We start from the raw sequence: 16,933 nt of genomic DNA on the forward strand, positions 1-16,933 counted from the left end.
TAATCTGAAATATTACAAGGTTTAATGAAACGAAAGTTTATATATCAAAGTGAAAATTTTTTTTAAAGTATGAAAATATATATAATATCAGACATTTTTATATTTAACACTCCGAAAATTTATTATAAAAATGTAAGTAAAGAGAGAAAAAAAATTAATACCATAATTGATTTTACGGTAACAAATGATTTATCGGGCTTTTTAGAAGATATCTGAATCGCGTTTCTACGTCTCCAGACCTAAAGCTTTCCCGTGAATCTTTGATCATCTCTTGTATTCTCTTCCATTCAACTCCGTACTTTTTCTTTGGCCAAAAAAAAAACTCAATACTTTCCGATCTGTAAGTTTTCTCTATAACCCTTTTCTTGGGGGAAATTTTTTTCAGTTAAGAGTCTATATTACATTGAAAGCTTTGTTTTTCTTACCCTTTTATGCGTTCTCATAGATTTAGCTGGAGCAGGAATTTTTGTTTAACCATTTTCAGGTTTTTATATATTGGGTGTTTCCTTTCGCTGTGGTTATTGATAGTTTTGTGTGATTTAGTGGTACTATAATGAACCCATGTTATAGGGTTTACAACTTTCCGAATTGGGTTTTAGAGATTGTGTTGAATTTCACTATTTTGATTGTGTGATTCCCGTTCTGTTCTTATATTGCAGGAGGAAATTGAAATTTTGTTATTTGATATTCAAGAAATTGGAAAGGAAGATGATTCGTTATTTGGCTGAAATTTATAAAAATGATATGAAGTCTAGTGGTGAAGATTTGTTAAGTGCTATAGTGCCTTTGATGAAACTTCTGTCTCTTACAGTTATAGGATTGGTTCTTGCACATCCCAAAACGCAAATCATTCCAAAAGCTACATTTAAGCTCCTAAGCAAGCTTGTTTTTGCACTGTTCTTGCCCTGCCTGATTTTAACCGAACTGGGTGAAAGTATTACGTTTGATAGCATTGGTCAGTGGTGGTTCATTCCAGTTAATGTGTTAGTCAGTACTTTAGTTGGTTGCTTGCTTGGGTTTTTGGTGGTTATTATATGTCACCCGCCACCTGAGTATAAGAGATTTACCATCATTATGACTGCCTTTGGCAATACGGGTAACCTCTGTCTTGCGATTGTTGGATCTGTATGTCACACTTCCAATTCCCCTTTTGGACCCCATTGCCACTCTAGAGGTGTGGCCTATGTCTCTTTTGCACAGTGGGTTGCTGTGATTCTTGTCTATACCTTGGTTTATCACATGATGGAGCCGCCGATGGAGTTCTATGAAGTTTGTGAAGAAGGGACTGAAATTGAGGAACAGAGACCAACCAATGATATCAGCAGGCCTCTTCTTGTAGAAGCTGAATGGCCTGGTATGGAAGAAAAAGAGACTGAACATTCTAAGACACCATTCATTGCCAGGACTTTTAACAGCATCTCAATTTGTTCAGCAACAACTTTTCCTGACCTTGATATCGATGGAGAGACTGGTGAGAGCAGTCACAAATCCATTCGGTGCTTAGCTGAACCAAGAGTAGTCAGGAAGATCAGAATCGTTGCTGAACAAACTCCAATACAGCACATACTTCAGCCCCCTACAATTGCATCTCTATTAGCTATTATTATTGGTATGGTGCCTCAATTAAAATCCTTTGTCTTTGGATATGATGCTCCCCTATCTTTCATCACAGACAGCTTGGAGATTTTAGCTGGTGCAATGGTGCCTTCTGTGATGCTCATTCTTGGCGGTATGCTAGCTGAGGGTCCAAATGATTCTAAGCTTGGACTCAGAACCACAATTGGCGTAATAGTGGCAAGACTCTTGGTGCTTCCATTGCTCGGAATAGGGATTGTGACACTTGCCAGCAAATTGAATTTTCTTGTCCCTGGTGATGCAATGTACAGATTTGTGCTCTTGTTGCAATATACTACACCAAGTGCCATTTTGTTGGGAGCTATTGCAAGCTTGAGGAATTATGCAGTTAGTGAGGCTTCAGCACTTCTCTTCTGGCAGCATGTATTTGCTCTATTTTCTTTGTCTCTGTATATTGTTATTTACTCTAAATTGCTGCCACATATGTAGATTGATAGATTTGCCTAATGTCTTGGCGCATGAAAATCTTGTTGGCTAATTGGTTAATGCACAAGTGCTGCCAGAATGCTGCTGTCGCCATCCGATTAAATAAGATGTAATCCTCTGTTCTATGTGCTGTATGGGATACCGGGGATGCAGTGAATGCAGTTGATTTTGTAGCACCATTAATGCAGTTGTTCTATGTGCTTTGTTTGTTCTTTGTAGCACTTTTTTCTTTATATTCTTTGTGAAAGCCACAGCAATCTGATGTTTCCTCTCGATTAAAATCCATAATCCCAACCAAAAATCAACTCAACCCGTTTGTTGTCGTCTATGTGCATAGCCACGGAACAAGAGGAAACCGATAAAAACATTCTATGGAATTCAAAACTAAATAAGGATTAGATTTACAGATTGACACCAGACAACAGCTTCGGCCTCTGATCAAGATTCGTGATGGTCTCTGAAATGAAAATGAACTAATATTCATAAAACTTGTGCTCAGAAACTGGACATGGCTCTCAGTCTTAAATTCAAAGTTGGTTTCATTTGGTCTTTGAAACACACGAGTAAACCATTAACAAGTCGAGGGTGGCTAAGATAAGGAAAATTGTAACTATTACGAAGGGAGGCAAGAATACAAAAGTTGGATGAAACAAATAACCGAGTTAATAAATTGCCTTCTATCACACGTTAAACAAGAGACAATAAGCAACAAACACATGTTAAACCAGAGCTCCTATTTGCTCGTGATAATGGCGTGTTTTGCTGATAAAATGTAAAAAACTTTTAATTTCAATAATTATGTAATATGTTGGTAAAATAGTGAACTCGATTTCGGTAATTAAAGATTGAATCCTGACAGTCTCGCATAAAAAGAAAATCACCACATCTGCCCTGAATTCATGAAACCAATACAAAACATTGCATGTCATTTGCAATTTGCAAGTTGGCCAATACTCCATACGTTATGAGGCAAAAAGCAACAACCATGCAGGTTTTAAACAACATTAGAAACCTATTAAAGAACATAAAACACCCCTTGTTTCAAATATCAATCTGATTCTGTCAAAATTTTCAAATATATTGCAACTGGTCTCACAATCCTAACATTCCTAGGCTTTACTTCCCTCAAAATTGCCTCCGTAGAAATAGCAAAACTTGAGAAGACAACTCTCCTCATCAAGCAATTGATATGCCAAAAAATAATCCAAAAATCCATCCCCAGTTACAATAGTAATCCCCTAAATATTAAAAGGTGTTAGAATGATTTTCTCAGTTTCTACTTATTCTTGATGGTGATTCCAAGCTCACCCGCTATAATAACAGTAGTAGCCATATCAAGAAACATGCCATGTTCAACAACACCAGCAATCCTCGAAATAGCATCACTTGCAACCTGCAAATCCTCCATATCTTTCTTCAAGTACAAATCGACAATGTAATTCCCATTGTCCGTTACAAAAGGCTCCCCTTTACAATCATTCCTCAGGTTGGCGACGCAACCCGAATGTTGAAACAAGTTTTGGAGTTTGTTAGCAGTGAATTTCCAACAAAAGGGAACAACTTCAACAGGCATAGCCAATCCACTACCTCCCAAATACTTGACCAACTTTGATTCATCAACAATGCAAACAAATTTCTTACAAGCTCCTTCCACCATTTTCTCTCTTAAAAGGGACCCACCTCTGCCTTTGACGAGATTAAGATGTGGGTCCACTTCATCAGCACCATCGATTGCTATATCAATGGTGGGATGGCTGTCGAGATCTGAAAGTGGGATACCTAAAGAAAGTGCTTGTTCTTGTGTTTTCTTTGAGGTAGGGATTCCTATGATGTTTTTCAGTTTGCCTTGAAGAAGCAACTCGCCGATTCGATCTACGGCGTGTTTGGCTGTCGAGCCTGTGCCTAAACCCAAAACCATGCCTGATTCAACGAACTCAACCGCTTTAAAAGCGGCAATTTTTTTCAATTCGTCTTGGGTTAGGATGACGGATGGTGACACAGGAGGAGACAAGGACAAAGACTCCATAGAAGAAGCTTTTTCAGACCAAGCAATTGCCATTACTTGGGAGGGAGGGGGATTAAGGGGTAATAAAGAATAAAGAAGAATAGGTTAATATTAAAAGAAAAATGGTGATGATAAAATAAATAAACGGAAATCAAAGGATTAGTATTGTAAGAGAAATGGGAAAAGAATAGAAAATGTGGGATTTTTTTCTTTCTCCTTTTGTTTTTCCTTTAGTAATCCAAATATTGGAATGAAGGATAACAAAAAGGGCAAGAAGAAACCAAAAGGAAAGAGACAAGGGAATCGTTTCTGTGGTGAAGTGAAGAGAAAGAGATAGATGAATGGAAAGAAGATAGAGAAGGAGGCGGGATAAGGGATTGTTTGGTTCCATCAAAAGCCAGCGGGTTTTTGTTTGTCAGTCCAACGTTTGTCTCTTTTCAGACTGGTCTTTTTGGGCGGGACCCATATAAAAACGAAATCAAATTTTCAAAGATCAACGAACACGGAGCCGTGTCTTTTTTTTTTTTTCTTGAAAAATAAATCAACGGTACTCTTTATTCTTTAACACTATATAACACTAAAGTTTGCGTTAAATATTTTTTATTTTGGAATTTTAATATTACATTAACGTTAAAATAAATAAAATTTATATTAATTAATATGGTATATTTTGCACATCAAATAAAGATTATATGTTAATATAAATTTCTAATAACATATACTTATTAATTTTAATTATTTATAAAATATATGTCCATCAAATATATTTAAAATAAGTAATCATATATGTGGCGGGTGATAACAAATACCAATTCTTTCAAAATGTTGGAAGGTGGATTTTGTTTTTTTTTTTTTTTTTATCATTTAAGAGGAGTAAAACCCTATATTAAGAGAAAAAAATTAAAATTTGAATATCTTTTTTTAAATTTATTTTAATCATTAAATTAAATAATTGAATATAATTTTATTTTTATTTTTTACGATTTTGTCTCTGAAATGAAAACCTTGTTTTCATAATAAAGTTTAATGGATTTTATTGTTAAAGGCTGTGCCTTTGTCTCCCTTTTATTTTAGCGAAAAAGAATCTGTGGTGATATTTTATTTGAGAAATACATACAACCGTGGATGGTCAACCGACGAAGATGGATATTTCACTGATCTAGGGAAAGTCAATCGTCCGGCGAAACGCAGCTTCGTTAATTAATGTTTCATAGAATCATGGCCACTGATTTCATTTCCCATGATTCTGCCGCGTTAAATATGTATTTAAGAAATGAGAAATACTCATTTTCAAAAAAAAAAAAAAAAAAAGCACGCTATCTTGATAGGTGTTATGCCAAACGCTCCAAGAGTTGATAAAATGCATTAATTTCATATAAAATAAAATAAAAAGATTATTGGATATATAAATATTACCATTACATATTTTATAAATTTATTTTATGAAAAGAAGTGATATTAAAATTAACTCTTAACTCAACAAATTTTATATTAAATATTTTAATTTGAGGATAAATAATATAAATTAATCTGATCATTTAATAAAATATTAAAATACGATAATTTACCATTTAACAAGGTGTCAAAATATGGCATAATAACAAAAAATTTGATCATACCAAACACTTAAAAAAAAAGCAAATAAGATGGTAGCCCCACATCAAACATTTCAAAAAGGAACAGATAGGTTGACAGTTGTGATGAGAATTACAAAATTAAGTAGGATAATGTCATATCAAACTCTTAAGAGAATAAATAAGATGTATTAATTTCACATCAAATAAAAAAGAAAAAGCATTACACGTAAAAACGTTGACAATGTATATTTCAATAAGTTAATTTTATGAAAAAAAAAAAATAATCACGTGATAAATGATATTAAAATTAATTATTAACTCAATTAACTCACACTCTAATTTGGAGGTAAATATAATAGATCAATAAGATTACTTAATACAATATCGAAACAAAAAATAATAATTGATCACGTAATAAAATATCAAGATATTTACTATAATGATAAAAAATCTATCACGCCGAGTCCTGTAAAAGGAGCAAACAAACGAGAGCTTTAACTAGGACGTTATTAGATTGAGTGCGGAAAATTTTCTTGCCAAACGCTTAAACAAGTAAACAGAACGCATTAATTTCACATTAGATAAAAAAATCACTGAATATATAAGCATTACGCTACACACCCTAAGGAAAAGTGATCAGGGAAAGTGACACGAAAACTTAGAAATTGAGAGACCCATACAGGAGGAAAGTAATGACTGATTATTATTCTTCGACCCACCCTAAAGAAATCTAATCCAAAGCTTCAAAACTAAAGTTTATTAGAAAATTAAAAAAATTCAGTATGCTATTCTACTTTATTAGAAAGTTAAAATATTCAGTATATTATTCTATACATTATACGATTTTATGCTTCGAGGAAAGCAATCTCGAAAGGGGAAAAGTGATATTTATTTATAAAATCAGAGTTAATCTTTAGTTATTAAACGTGAGATAATTTTTTTAAAACATTAATCCTAATTAAAGATATAAACTGTGAGTTTGTTGAAAGATTATACAGTTTTTTCACAGACGACATCATTGTTGATGCAGCAGTCTGACATTGTTGATGTAAAAATTAATGAACTGCTCTGCTGTAAGGTATTATCTGTTCTAAAAATTCGGATGTCTGAAGTCTGAACTCATTTGAAAAAAGACGGTTCAAATTGAAAATGACAGCCTTTATTTATACAGTCACAATCCAATCCTTATATATTAGATATGAAATCATTTTCCCTAGAGGCTAGCCCTAATCAAGATATGGATTACGTGTTCCAAGATGTAGAATATTTTTTCAATATTAGCCACCTTCAAGAGGTAAAAAGCGATGCTCTTGACGGTAAGATTGTTAAATTTCCGCATGCATCCCTGATATAAATAATTGTTAAGTGATTTTGTGGATAAATTGTAAAAGTGATGCACAAGTGAACAATCAGATATGCAAAGTGCATTGAGTTTTGTGTATGTGATGGCGCAACCTCTTACCATAGGAACAATGAATGCCATAAGCTTTCAACAGCAACCTAAAATTGTCCCAAGCAAAACCACTTTGGTGATTCAGCCTTTCCTTTTCTCCCATTGAGGGAGACCAACAAAACCTTTAATGATAGAGGTACCTAATGACATAAAAATCAGATTTGATGGATACGATAATGAATAAAATAAAATAATAATTATTTTATATTATATTTAATTCGTATATAAAAAAAATAAAATTATAAAATTAATCATCTTCTTAATATAAAATAATTCAATCTTTTTAAAGTAAAGAAGATTATTTTTAATTAATGTAATTGAATTTATATATTTTATTATATCCTTAAAGATTATTTCGATAATTTAAATTATATAAACTTTTAAGAAGAATAATTTTAACCAATCTTTATACATATTAAACATAAGAGAAGATATTATTTAATCTAATTCTATTCTTAATATCATTTAATTTTATTTTATCACAATCTTATGTAACAAACACATCCAAAGGAAATAATATTGTCAATGCAATAATGAAAGTGTCTTCTGAAATAACCTTAAAAGAAGTTTATACAATATTCCCATATTCAAGTTAGTAAAGTTCTACAATGTTTAGTATTTACCAAAAACAAAAAGATAATTCTTCGGACTTTACTGTTTTATCATATGAAGAACAAAATCAGGTGGAGAGAAGGAATTGGACCACACTTTTATCAGACAATTCATAAAACTCATTCTAAGTATTCATGCAGCATGCCTAATGTGAATGGAAGTTTAGAAAACAGACGTAGGACATTCCTTTCTCAAAATTAAGATTATGTTAAATCTGGAGAACCCAAAATTAAATTTCATGATCGAAAACTGGTAAAGAATAGGACCTCAAGTGCGAGAGTTGGTATAAGGCTGTAATCTGAATTTCTACTTGGAGCTTGAGTTCATCCAACTGGCCATCTTAAAGATTGTGTGTGATTTTTTGTTGTTTTAGTAATCTTAATTCCAGCTTCTCCTTGGCCTGAACAGTGGTGGAAGGAAATCAGATAAGAAAGTTACATCCTACTTATCAAAAATTCTCTCTACACCTCTCCCCCACCCTTTTGCTCCGTTTCTCTATACACTCTAATGCTTTTAATCCTATTTGAAACAACTTGTATCATCAATATTATCATATTTTCTTTAAAGAGTATAGTTGGTAGTAATACTTCCGATTCTTCTGCTGCGAACGCCAGTAGCAAGCAAGCGCTCCAAATGCACAGCTAGCAAGAGCTATAGCCAATGCAGCCCCCACAGGCACCACAACTGCGTTTGTTGAGGCCACCAAATCATCCATGGTAGCATTGGTCCCATCATCAGCAAGTAGACCCTTTTCTTTGTACAAAGATACAAGCATATTTCCATAATAACTAACTAAAAACTTGAACACTTCAGCCTGATCCCAATCAATCTGACTGCTTCCTTTATCTTTGGGGCCTCAGGAGCGATAAACATAATGGACAAAGCTCTTTTGGAGGCCAAATAATCTTTGGGAACTTGAGATCTCCAGTTTCCAGAGATGCTTCTTCCTTCATTATGTGCACTCCACAACCAAAGGGCAACATCACGGGCTTTTTTGAAAGGATTAGTAACACTGCAAATTGAATATTTGCAGTTAGATGAAATAAAAGCTTATATATTTAAGAAAATAACTTGTCTTGGAATCAAATTTACCTTGAACACATCTCCCGAAAGCGCTGACGGCACTCCTCACAAATAAAGAAGTTGTGAACAAAATCACATACAGATGTAAATGCAAACTGGCTCTATCCATCCTCAATCCTCACAGAGAGTGAATGCATTAAAACCCATAAGCAACAACTGCAAACAAACATGAATAATTATTGACACCTTATAAAATCAATTACAACTAAAGGAAGTTCTCTATTATAATTCTTATAATTGTTGAAAAATAAATGTTCTTAGTAATTGAATTATAGGAACAAATAACTATGGAGGACAACTAGTTTAATAGAATAAAACAATGACGACAAAGTTATCATTTTTTAACATCATATATTGCAAAATAGCCTAATTTGTTGTTCTATGGCTAAAATATCAAAATAGCTTAACATAAGCTAACTTCAACCAAGCTTGTTTACAAACTGTTCAACAAATGTATTGGTTCACTCGTACCTTACTCTATGCTCTCTTTCCTCCCTTTCTTTCTCTCAATGGTACCATAGATCCTCCTCTCTCTAGACTAGATTTTTGTTGGAAAACAATTTTCCTTATTTAATGCAATGTGTTTTATATATAGGAGAAACAAGAAAAGTGTCATTAATCAATAAAGAATTTTCAAAAATTTGTTTGATCATTCACTGATTCTTAATTTTAAGAACTTTGTCAAGACCCAAGTCTTTAACTTTAAATTTTCCTTTAATTGAGGACTAAAGGGTGAATTTTTTATGTCCCCTTGGTCAAAGACTTCAGAATTAAAACTTTTTGAATGCAAAGATATGGAGGTTACACAACTGATGATCCAAATGTACTTGAATTTCCATTCACAAGTTGTGAAATTTACCTTTCTTCAGTATCTGTTTCATTTATGAGGAAGATGTCGATACTCTTTGGTATCTTAGATTGGCAATTGAGTTGGTGCAAGTCTAGATAGGGAAACCTTAGCAGTGAGTATAGAGAGAGAAGGAAAAAGAAGAGAAAAATAAAAGGTTAAAATACTAAATGAACCCTTGTACTTTCATTTTTTTTTAGATAAGATCCTATGTTTTTATTGTATCTAATTGAACCGTTCAGGTACTATTTTTCTTTTTTTTTTTCCTAATTGAGCCCTTCATTTGGAAGGAAACCCTTAAAATCTATTAGCTTTGCCATATCAGTGTTTACATGGTTCTTATCTCTGCCAGGCTGCCACGTTAGCACTTAGCATCTACATGGCACAAAAATGACAAAATAAAGGCTTTGTAGATGATGATGTGGCATGCCATGAAAGACCAGATCGACTTGAATTTTTATATTTTGCCACATGGACACTAATACATCAAAGAAAACGGTCACGTAGATGTTAGCATGGTAAAGATAATAGATTTTAACTGTTTCCATTTAAAGTAAGGACTTGATGAAACAAAAATAGTGATTACAATAATAGAATAAGGGTTTATCTAAGAAATTTGAAAAAGTACCAAGGGCTTTTTTAACATTTTAGCCAAAAAAATGAAAGGAGAGGAAAATCATGTAATAATCCCCTGCATGGGAGAGAACGCAATATAGAGAGAGGGTGAAGAAGTTTCTAGAGAAACAAGAAAAAAAAAAGAAAGAAGGCAAATGGAAGTGAAGAAAAGAACTTCTGCTCCACACAGTTGACATGTATCTTGAACTAATTTGCTAAAACCACACCACTATCCCCAACTAAAATTATTATTTAAAAGGCACATTAGGGAGAAATTGGTGATTGAAGGAGCAAACCAAACAAAATTTCAATTTAGGTACCAAATTAAACATAGAGATATACTTGACGTACCATTTTTGAATTAACCCTCTTTTTAATATGTCAACATGTCATGTTCACCACGGTATGTTACAATGTAAACATGAATGAAAGTACATATGCAGTAATAATTGCACTCAAATCTATAAAATCCTACTCTGCCACCCCAACTATCTCCTAGGCACAGACTCTATGGAAAGAATGCTACTACTTTCTGGGTTCACAGATAAGTAAAATATTTTGATACCAAAAGCAATGCCTAGAGAGAGTGAAAGGAAAGTCAATTGAAAAAGCTGAAAATTTTCTTTCAAAATGCGTAAGTTAAAACTTAAGGGGTTTTAAGTCAATACCTAAAGCCCCTGGTATCGTTCTTGCTGCCACGACAAAACATCTGCAAAAAAGAACATCCAAATGGCATAAAAATGGCATAAAACAACCATTAAAAACAGAAACTCAATCAAATATTTTCAAAAGAATATATTTTGTCTTGGACAAAAACACAAAGGAATAAGCATTTATAGAGCTTAATCAATTTGACAATCTCACAGCTGAAAAATATCAGTTACAATTTGCGTTTTATTAGTAGATAAATAGAGTCAATGGATCACATAGGTGTTGCAACTACATATTGGTAATTAGCACTCTAATATTAAAGCATTCTGGTTCACCCAAGCTACTGAATAGTTCCCATGTCAGCCGTCAAAAATTGCATGTAAAGCAAATGAGAAGCATTTAACCCTGCCTAGATGCTGTTACTTAATATCAATATCTTCAAATATATGTGCAAGGAAAGAAAATAACAAACCAAATTTGCCGTTTAGTACCTACCCAGTATCCACATGGAACTTCCTTTCCACAAATATGGAAATTGTGTAGCACCCCTTTCATGTCATTGGTGGCAACATCATGCCTATCAGATGGCCAAATATCTAATGGGCACAAGTCATAGAAGTTCACAAGTACTTCTGCACTTCCCTTTCGATACCTAATAAAAACATTCTAGTAACACAATGAAGGAAACACCATATAAAGCCAAGCCAAGGTACATACTGAAAAGTACGATCTTTACCTCCTGGAAGGATGATGAACCACTAAAAGCTGAAGGAATTTTACGAGTGAAGCTCAAGTTTCTGATTTAATCATCTGCAAGATATCATCTTCAGCAACTTTAGAAGAAAAAAGAATTCCCAGCCCCATATACACATACACACGTGAGAAAGAGAGGAAAATTTACACAAGATAGAGAAATTTCCACCTTGAGTGCTAAAATGATGTCAAAGGCAGTTGCAGTTGCCTCCTCCACATCATATACGAGCAATCTTTCACAACACAAATAACTGAGAAGTTAAAATCCTAAGCAAATTGAAAAACCTCAAGCATGCATTATTCAAGAAGCAAATTGGAAATGCACAAAAAGACATGTCCAGGATCTGATACATTTGATGGAAGATGTTCGTTTTCGAATTTTTCATCATCCAAGCCATATGAACTAAAAAGGAGTATAAGCAGTAGAAATCAAATGAGAACCAGTGCTGATGGTCAAATTTTCATACATAGGAACAAATCTTTGGCATTAACTTAGAAGCAGAAGATCGATCAAGCACCCACTTTTTACAACTACATTGTGAGAACAGAAGCAGATTTCATTACACTCCAACACCTCCCCAGTATTGATAGTTGTCATACCATACCTTCAAAAGAAGGTCTAAATTTCCAATTCTGTTCCCAACTGCAGTTTTCTAGGACTAACATCATGATTGACACCATCATGTGTGACAAAGGAAAACTTCAACTATTATTTTGAGCCTTTTTCCATAAATTATAATTCTTAACTTTTCAGAAATCAGGTACAGACTAAAATCAGGGTATGTGCACAAAGCCATACACTATAGGAACTGAACTTGCTGCCCTTCCAACTCATACACACTTTGGCATACAATTAACATCTGGCAAGGCAATAACCTATTCAATCATAGACTGTCTCAAGGATTTTTAATAATATGCCGACATAGTTCTATATATATAAGCATAACCAGCAATTGAATCTGAAGAATACATAATCATCCTATATGTTATGTCAGTATGATGCATCCTACATGCAATCATGAAATTAAAATTAGTTTTATGTTATATTGACTGTCAGAATATCTTCCTGCATGTGATATCAACAAATATGATTATTATATAAATAACATGCTTTTATGAAACAGATTATTGAGCAATTCCCAAATGTATAAGCACACAGAGAACAATTTTTGGTAAAAAACTTAGCCTATCTCAGAAAAATGGATGGTAAAGCCCTCATAATTGCCTTTACAATTAATTTCATGAGAGTAGTTCTGACTATAAAGATGTTGTATATTAAATAAGTGATGAATGAAGATACCTCATACCTGCTTATTTAATTATTGATCCAATTAAGTAAGCGTTCTGCTGTCCATGCATCATCAATTACATGTATTTTAGCTTTTGCTTGATTGGTTGTCCAGCCAGCAGAAAACTTTATAAGAGGACCCCAAAACAGCATAGGATAGTGACCCATAGAAAACATATCACAGATTTTAGTATTTAGATGTGCTGCCAAACAAGTCAAGAACCAAAGTAAAATTAACAAGAAACATTCTTCAACAACCAAAAACAAGAGTCAAAAAGAAGTGTGCCAAAAGGAATGCAGTATTTTATATAGCGTTAACAGGGCAAGGCTAAATAAGTAGTAAATCTAAATACATGGTCTAAAAAGAACAGCCACCTTACATGGCTGCACTCCAACTCCAGAAAACTCACAAAAATAATGATATTAATAGTGCTACTTTCATTTAAGTTTCATATTAACAACTTTGCTCCGCAACTGGAGAAGGCCCAAATGACAGAGCATTAAAAGTGCTAATATCTAAATGCTCTCTTTTTTATTGCCTCTGCCTCCATGATCCCATCGATGACATCATAAGGCAATTATTTTCTCAATGACATACATTTTAACTTCCATGATTTCTGATCAGGACAATATTAGTTTCACTTGCTCCAAATTTTTAATTCTACGCATTTCTTCTAAAAAAAAAAAAAAAAAAACCAGAAAATTATGTTTGCAATATATAAGATCTTCCTAACAAATAACAATCCAAAAATCATTTTAAAAGAAGTCTTGGTTTCTAATAATTCTAAGTTCTTGGAAATTTTCAGGAACATTCAACAAATCCACTCCATATCCAGAGAACCTCTAACTCACACCAATTTAAAACTTCTAGATACCTTGTGGACAATGTTAGTTATTAGTTATGTAATGGGAATAAATCAGGGACTCAATCTAATATAGCCTGACAAACACTTTGGAGTATGGAGATTATTGTGTTTTTCTTCTTCTTTTTTCCCCTTTACACCAGTCATCTATGAGGCCTTTTTATCAAATCAGGTATACTTAAGCTTTATTTCTAAGGAAGAAAATCAAAGATAGGTAAGGGCCCATTTAAACTGGTAAAGAAAACTTATGCCACTGAGAAGGGTGGGAAGGAGGTGGTAAAGATTTCAACATAGATATTGAGAGCTTACTAAGTTTGTTATCCAACAAATATGCTCAATCTACAAAAGAGAGGGAAAAAAAACACTGAATTGGTCTTTTAAGCTCACGCAAATGAATTTTAATATATATATATATATATATATATACTCAAATAAGTAAAGAAGTATTAATAGATACCTCTTGATGTTTGGCTGTGTTAAGAAATGCTTGAATGGAGCAATAACTAAATACAACCACTTGTTCTATCAAATGTAACTGTCTATCTGTTCCATGACAGATGCTATTCAAAGTTCAAACTACTTGTTCTAGCTATTAAACGTAAGACATTAAAACTTTATTTTCAAAATTCTGGATGCACACAAACTTTTCAACTCCATCTTAAATTCCAGTATTATGCTAGTAAGGCAAAGACATGCTACTGAAGAAACAAGTATTTTTACAGCACTATTTCCTTGGGGCTGCACTTTGCAAGTATCCAGAAGAAAAAATAAATACCTTTGATGCACAGTCTACTCTAGTCATCAATATGATACCAGGATGCACAGCACCAGGTCCATTGAAAAGTCTTGCAACTTTTTCATAATGGGGCTGCAAAATTGTAGGTAAAGCAGCAAAAATCATAAGAATATGAAACACAAAAAATGCTAAGTGAAAAATATACCACACGATACCTTGTAATTTCTGAAAGGAGGGCACCTGAAAAGTAATAATCACATAGAAGAGACGAATGTCATATAACATCATAACAGGCATAAAGCATGGAACTCAACTACTAGCTATGTAAAACTAACTTAATCAGCATGGTAGTATCATGGAAAAAGGCAAGCACACTGCATCGAAGCACACAGGCCCATGCATGGAAAGGTGTCTTTCTTATGGAAAAGGAAAATCTTTTGCAATTATAAACTAAATAAAATCAAGCAAACAAGCTAACTACTAGGAAAAAAAATTAAATAGATGGTACCTAAATCAATATGCTACATCAACCTGTCTGTGAAATGCGAACAACTGTGATTAAAAATTGGTTTGCTACCAAAGGGCTTTGACATAGCAACTCCGAAAAGTTAGACAGGGGGATGCACTATATTTTATATGTTCTTAACCATAGAATGTCAGAGATATTTTGATACTAGGTTATAGGATTCTGGTTGAGTTGTGCAATCTTTGAATTAAAAGGAACACCTATAATGGCATTCAAATGGGCTTCAGCCAGAAGTACATGCAGCTGAACATGTCAACTGTAACTGATGTACATGTTTCATAGACTGTCTATAGGAGGTACACAATGCCATTTGTTCCTCTAAAAATCAATTAGCCAATTGCAGTTGTGGTCAACTGTCCAAACGAAGACATCGTTGTATCTCCAGCTAGTAAGGCAAAGCCTAATATCATCGTATCCCCAGCTTGCAAGGAAAAGCACAAAATAAACTATACCATGAAAATGGTTGACAATATGCTACAGGCCATTTGGAAACAACAAAAATGTCACACTGCAAAAGAGCTAAGCAAGGAGAATTTGTCCATGGCTTCAAGGCCTAATTTTGGATCTATTTTGAATTCCATTCCATTAGGTACAGTTTCAGAAGGGGGTACATGTCAACAAGGTGGTGTTCACTTTTTCTCAAGTTTTCCCAAAATTTGGATGGCCATACGCTCATATCTATGCTCATCCAAAGTTGTCTAATTTCTAACAAACTTAGGTAGTTTAGTCGGGAAAAAATGATGCATTACATTACATGTTATAATATCATGCAAGTTTGTTATGCAAGTAAAAAAAGGAGCAATTTTGGACAGCGAATTAAAAAAGAAATTTAATTTCTAAAAATTTATTGCTTTAATTTTTAAATTCCAGCAACTATAATACTAAGGCATAAGAGACCAAAACTTCTTGAGGTAGACCATGAAAGACGTGGATGCAAGTACTAAGAAATAATACGAAGGTTAAGGAAGTAGATGAAAAGGTTGTTTTTGATAAAAATGAGTAGTCCAAGAAGATTCAAAACTACAACTTAACATTTTTTTTTTGTCTTTCATACAGCCGACTCCACAGTATGGGATATAAGTTTAGTTTGTTGTTGTTGTATACTACTAAGGCATCCAATTATATGCAAAGGATACTGATAAAGGTTTCAATATGTCCATCCTACACTTAAAGCTATATATCTTTGTTAATCAACTCAAATAGAAATTCCTATTACCATCACTATAATCGATTCAGATTAGAAATTAGACTAACTTCCAGCAGATTAAAGTTTTTATCAAGTAAGAAATCCACGTAATTAGAAAAAAAAAAAAAAAACTTTTCTTCAACGGTCAACAGTGTTTAAAAACTATAAAACTTGAGCATATTTTTGTGCTCAAAGCTCAGAGTGGGGAAATCATAAAAAGAGTACTAACCAGTGAGCGAAGAATTCGACTATGGCGTAAGTAGCTGGAGCATCCTTGAGAACTCCATCGAAATTCGTGACATTCAACTCGACGGCGTAGTCTTTCGGGTCACTACCGGCACCGCAGCCGCCATTGTTATTCCCAATCTCTCGAAGTACAGTCCGCTATCCCGCTTTTAACGACGTCGCTTTCAAGATCCAAAGGTTCAAAATCAGAATCCAATATACAAGATACATGGAATTGGAAGAGAGGAAAAAACTGATTGTTTAAATATTTATTTATTTTCGCACAGATTCGTCGGAATTTAAATTAGAGCTTTTCTTTCTTTCTTTTTATGACGTTTTGTGGAGGTCTCATTGGATATTAATTTTTTTTTCTTTTAAATGCAGAGAGATCTTGGTTAGGAGTTAGGGGAAGAAGATGGCGATGTTGGGTGAGTTTCGAGTTTAAGACTTTT

The 16,933-nt window shown here is 33.5% G+C and overlaps 1 protein-coding gene and 2 pseudogenes across 4 annotated transcripts; 1 reads left to right on the plus strand and 2 right to left on the minus strand.

Moving 5' to 3' along the window:
• Nucleotides 1-26: 26 nt before the first annotated feature.
• On the plus strand, nucleotides 27-2,279 carry LOC111281974 (protein PIN-LIKES 2-like). Of its 2 annotated transcripts, none has more exons than XM_022869821.2 (2): nucleotides 27-340; nucleotides 660-2,279. In XM_022869821.2, the coding sequence occupies exon 2, from the start codon at nucleotides 709-711 to the stop codon at nucleotides 2,062-2,064; it is 1,356 nt and encodes a 451-aa protein (XP_022725556.1). In that variant the 5' UTR covers nucleotides 27-340; nucleotides 660-708; the 3' UTR covers nucleotides 2,065-2,279. The 2 variants fall into 2 exon arrangements, with proteins under 2 accessions (XP_022725556.1, XP_089616786.1); XM_089760660.1 differs by having other exon boundaries at nucleotides 228-484.
• Nucleotides 2,280-3,097: 818 nt separating this feature from the next.
• LOC111281975 (putative ribose-5-phosphate isomerase 2 pseudogene) lies at nucleotides 3,098-4,340 on the minus strand (annotated as a pseudogene). The gene has a single exon (XR_016342115.1). The product of XR_016342115.1 is annotated as a putative ribose-5-phosphate isomerase 2 pseudogene (transcript).
• Nucleotides 4,341-7,938: 3,598 nt separating this feature from the next.
• LOC111282772 (sulfhydryl oxidase 2-like) lies at nucleotides 7,939-16,859 on the minus strand (annotated as a pseudogene). The gene is made up of 12 exons (XR_016342116.1): nucleotides 16,486-16,859; nucleotides 14,760-14,784; nucleotides 14,583-14,676; nucleotides 12,965-13,142; nucleotides 11,983-12,060; nucleotides 11,827-11,890; nucleotides 11,641-11,714; nucleotides 11,400-11,556; nucleotides 10,922-10,962; nucleotides 8,801-8,947; nucleotides 8,296-8,720; nucleotides 7,939-8,108 (listed from the first exon to the last, which is right to left on the minus strand). The product of XR_016342116.1 is annotated as a sulfhydryl oxidase 2-like (transcript).
• Nucleotides 16,860-16,933: the final 74 nt, after the last annotated feature.

The sequence above is a fragment of the Durio zibethinus genome, chromosome 5, assembly GCF_047325235.1.
Source record: "Durio zibethinus cultivar Kanyao isolate XHJ-2024 chromosome 5, ASM4732523v1, whole genome shotgun sequence".
Taxonomy (NCBI): domain Eukaryota; kingdom Viridiplantae; phylum Streptophyta; class Magnoliopsida; order Malvales; family Malvaceae; genus Durio; species Durio zibethinus.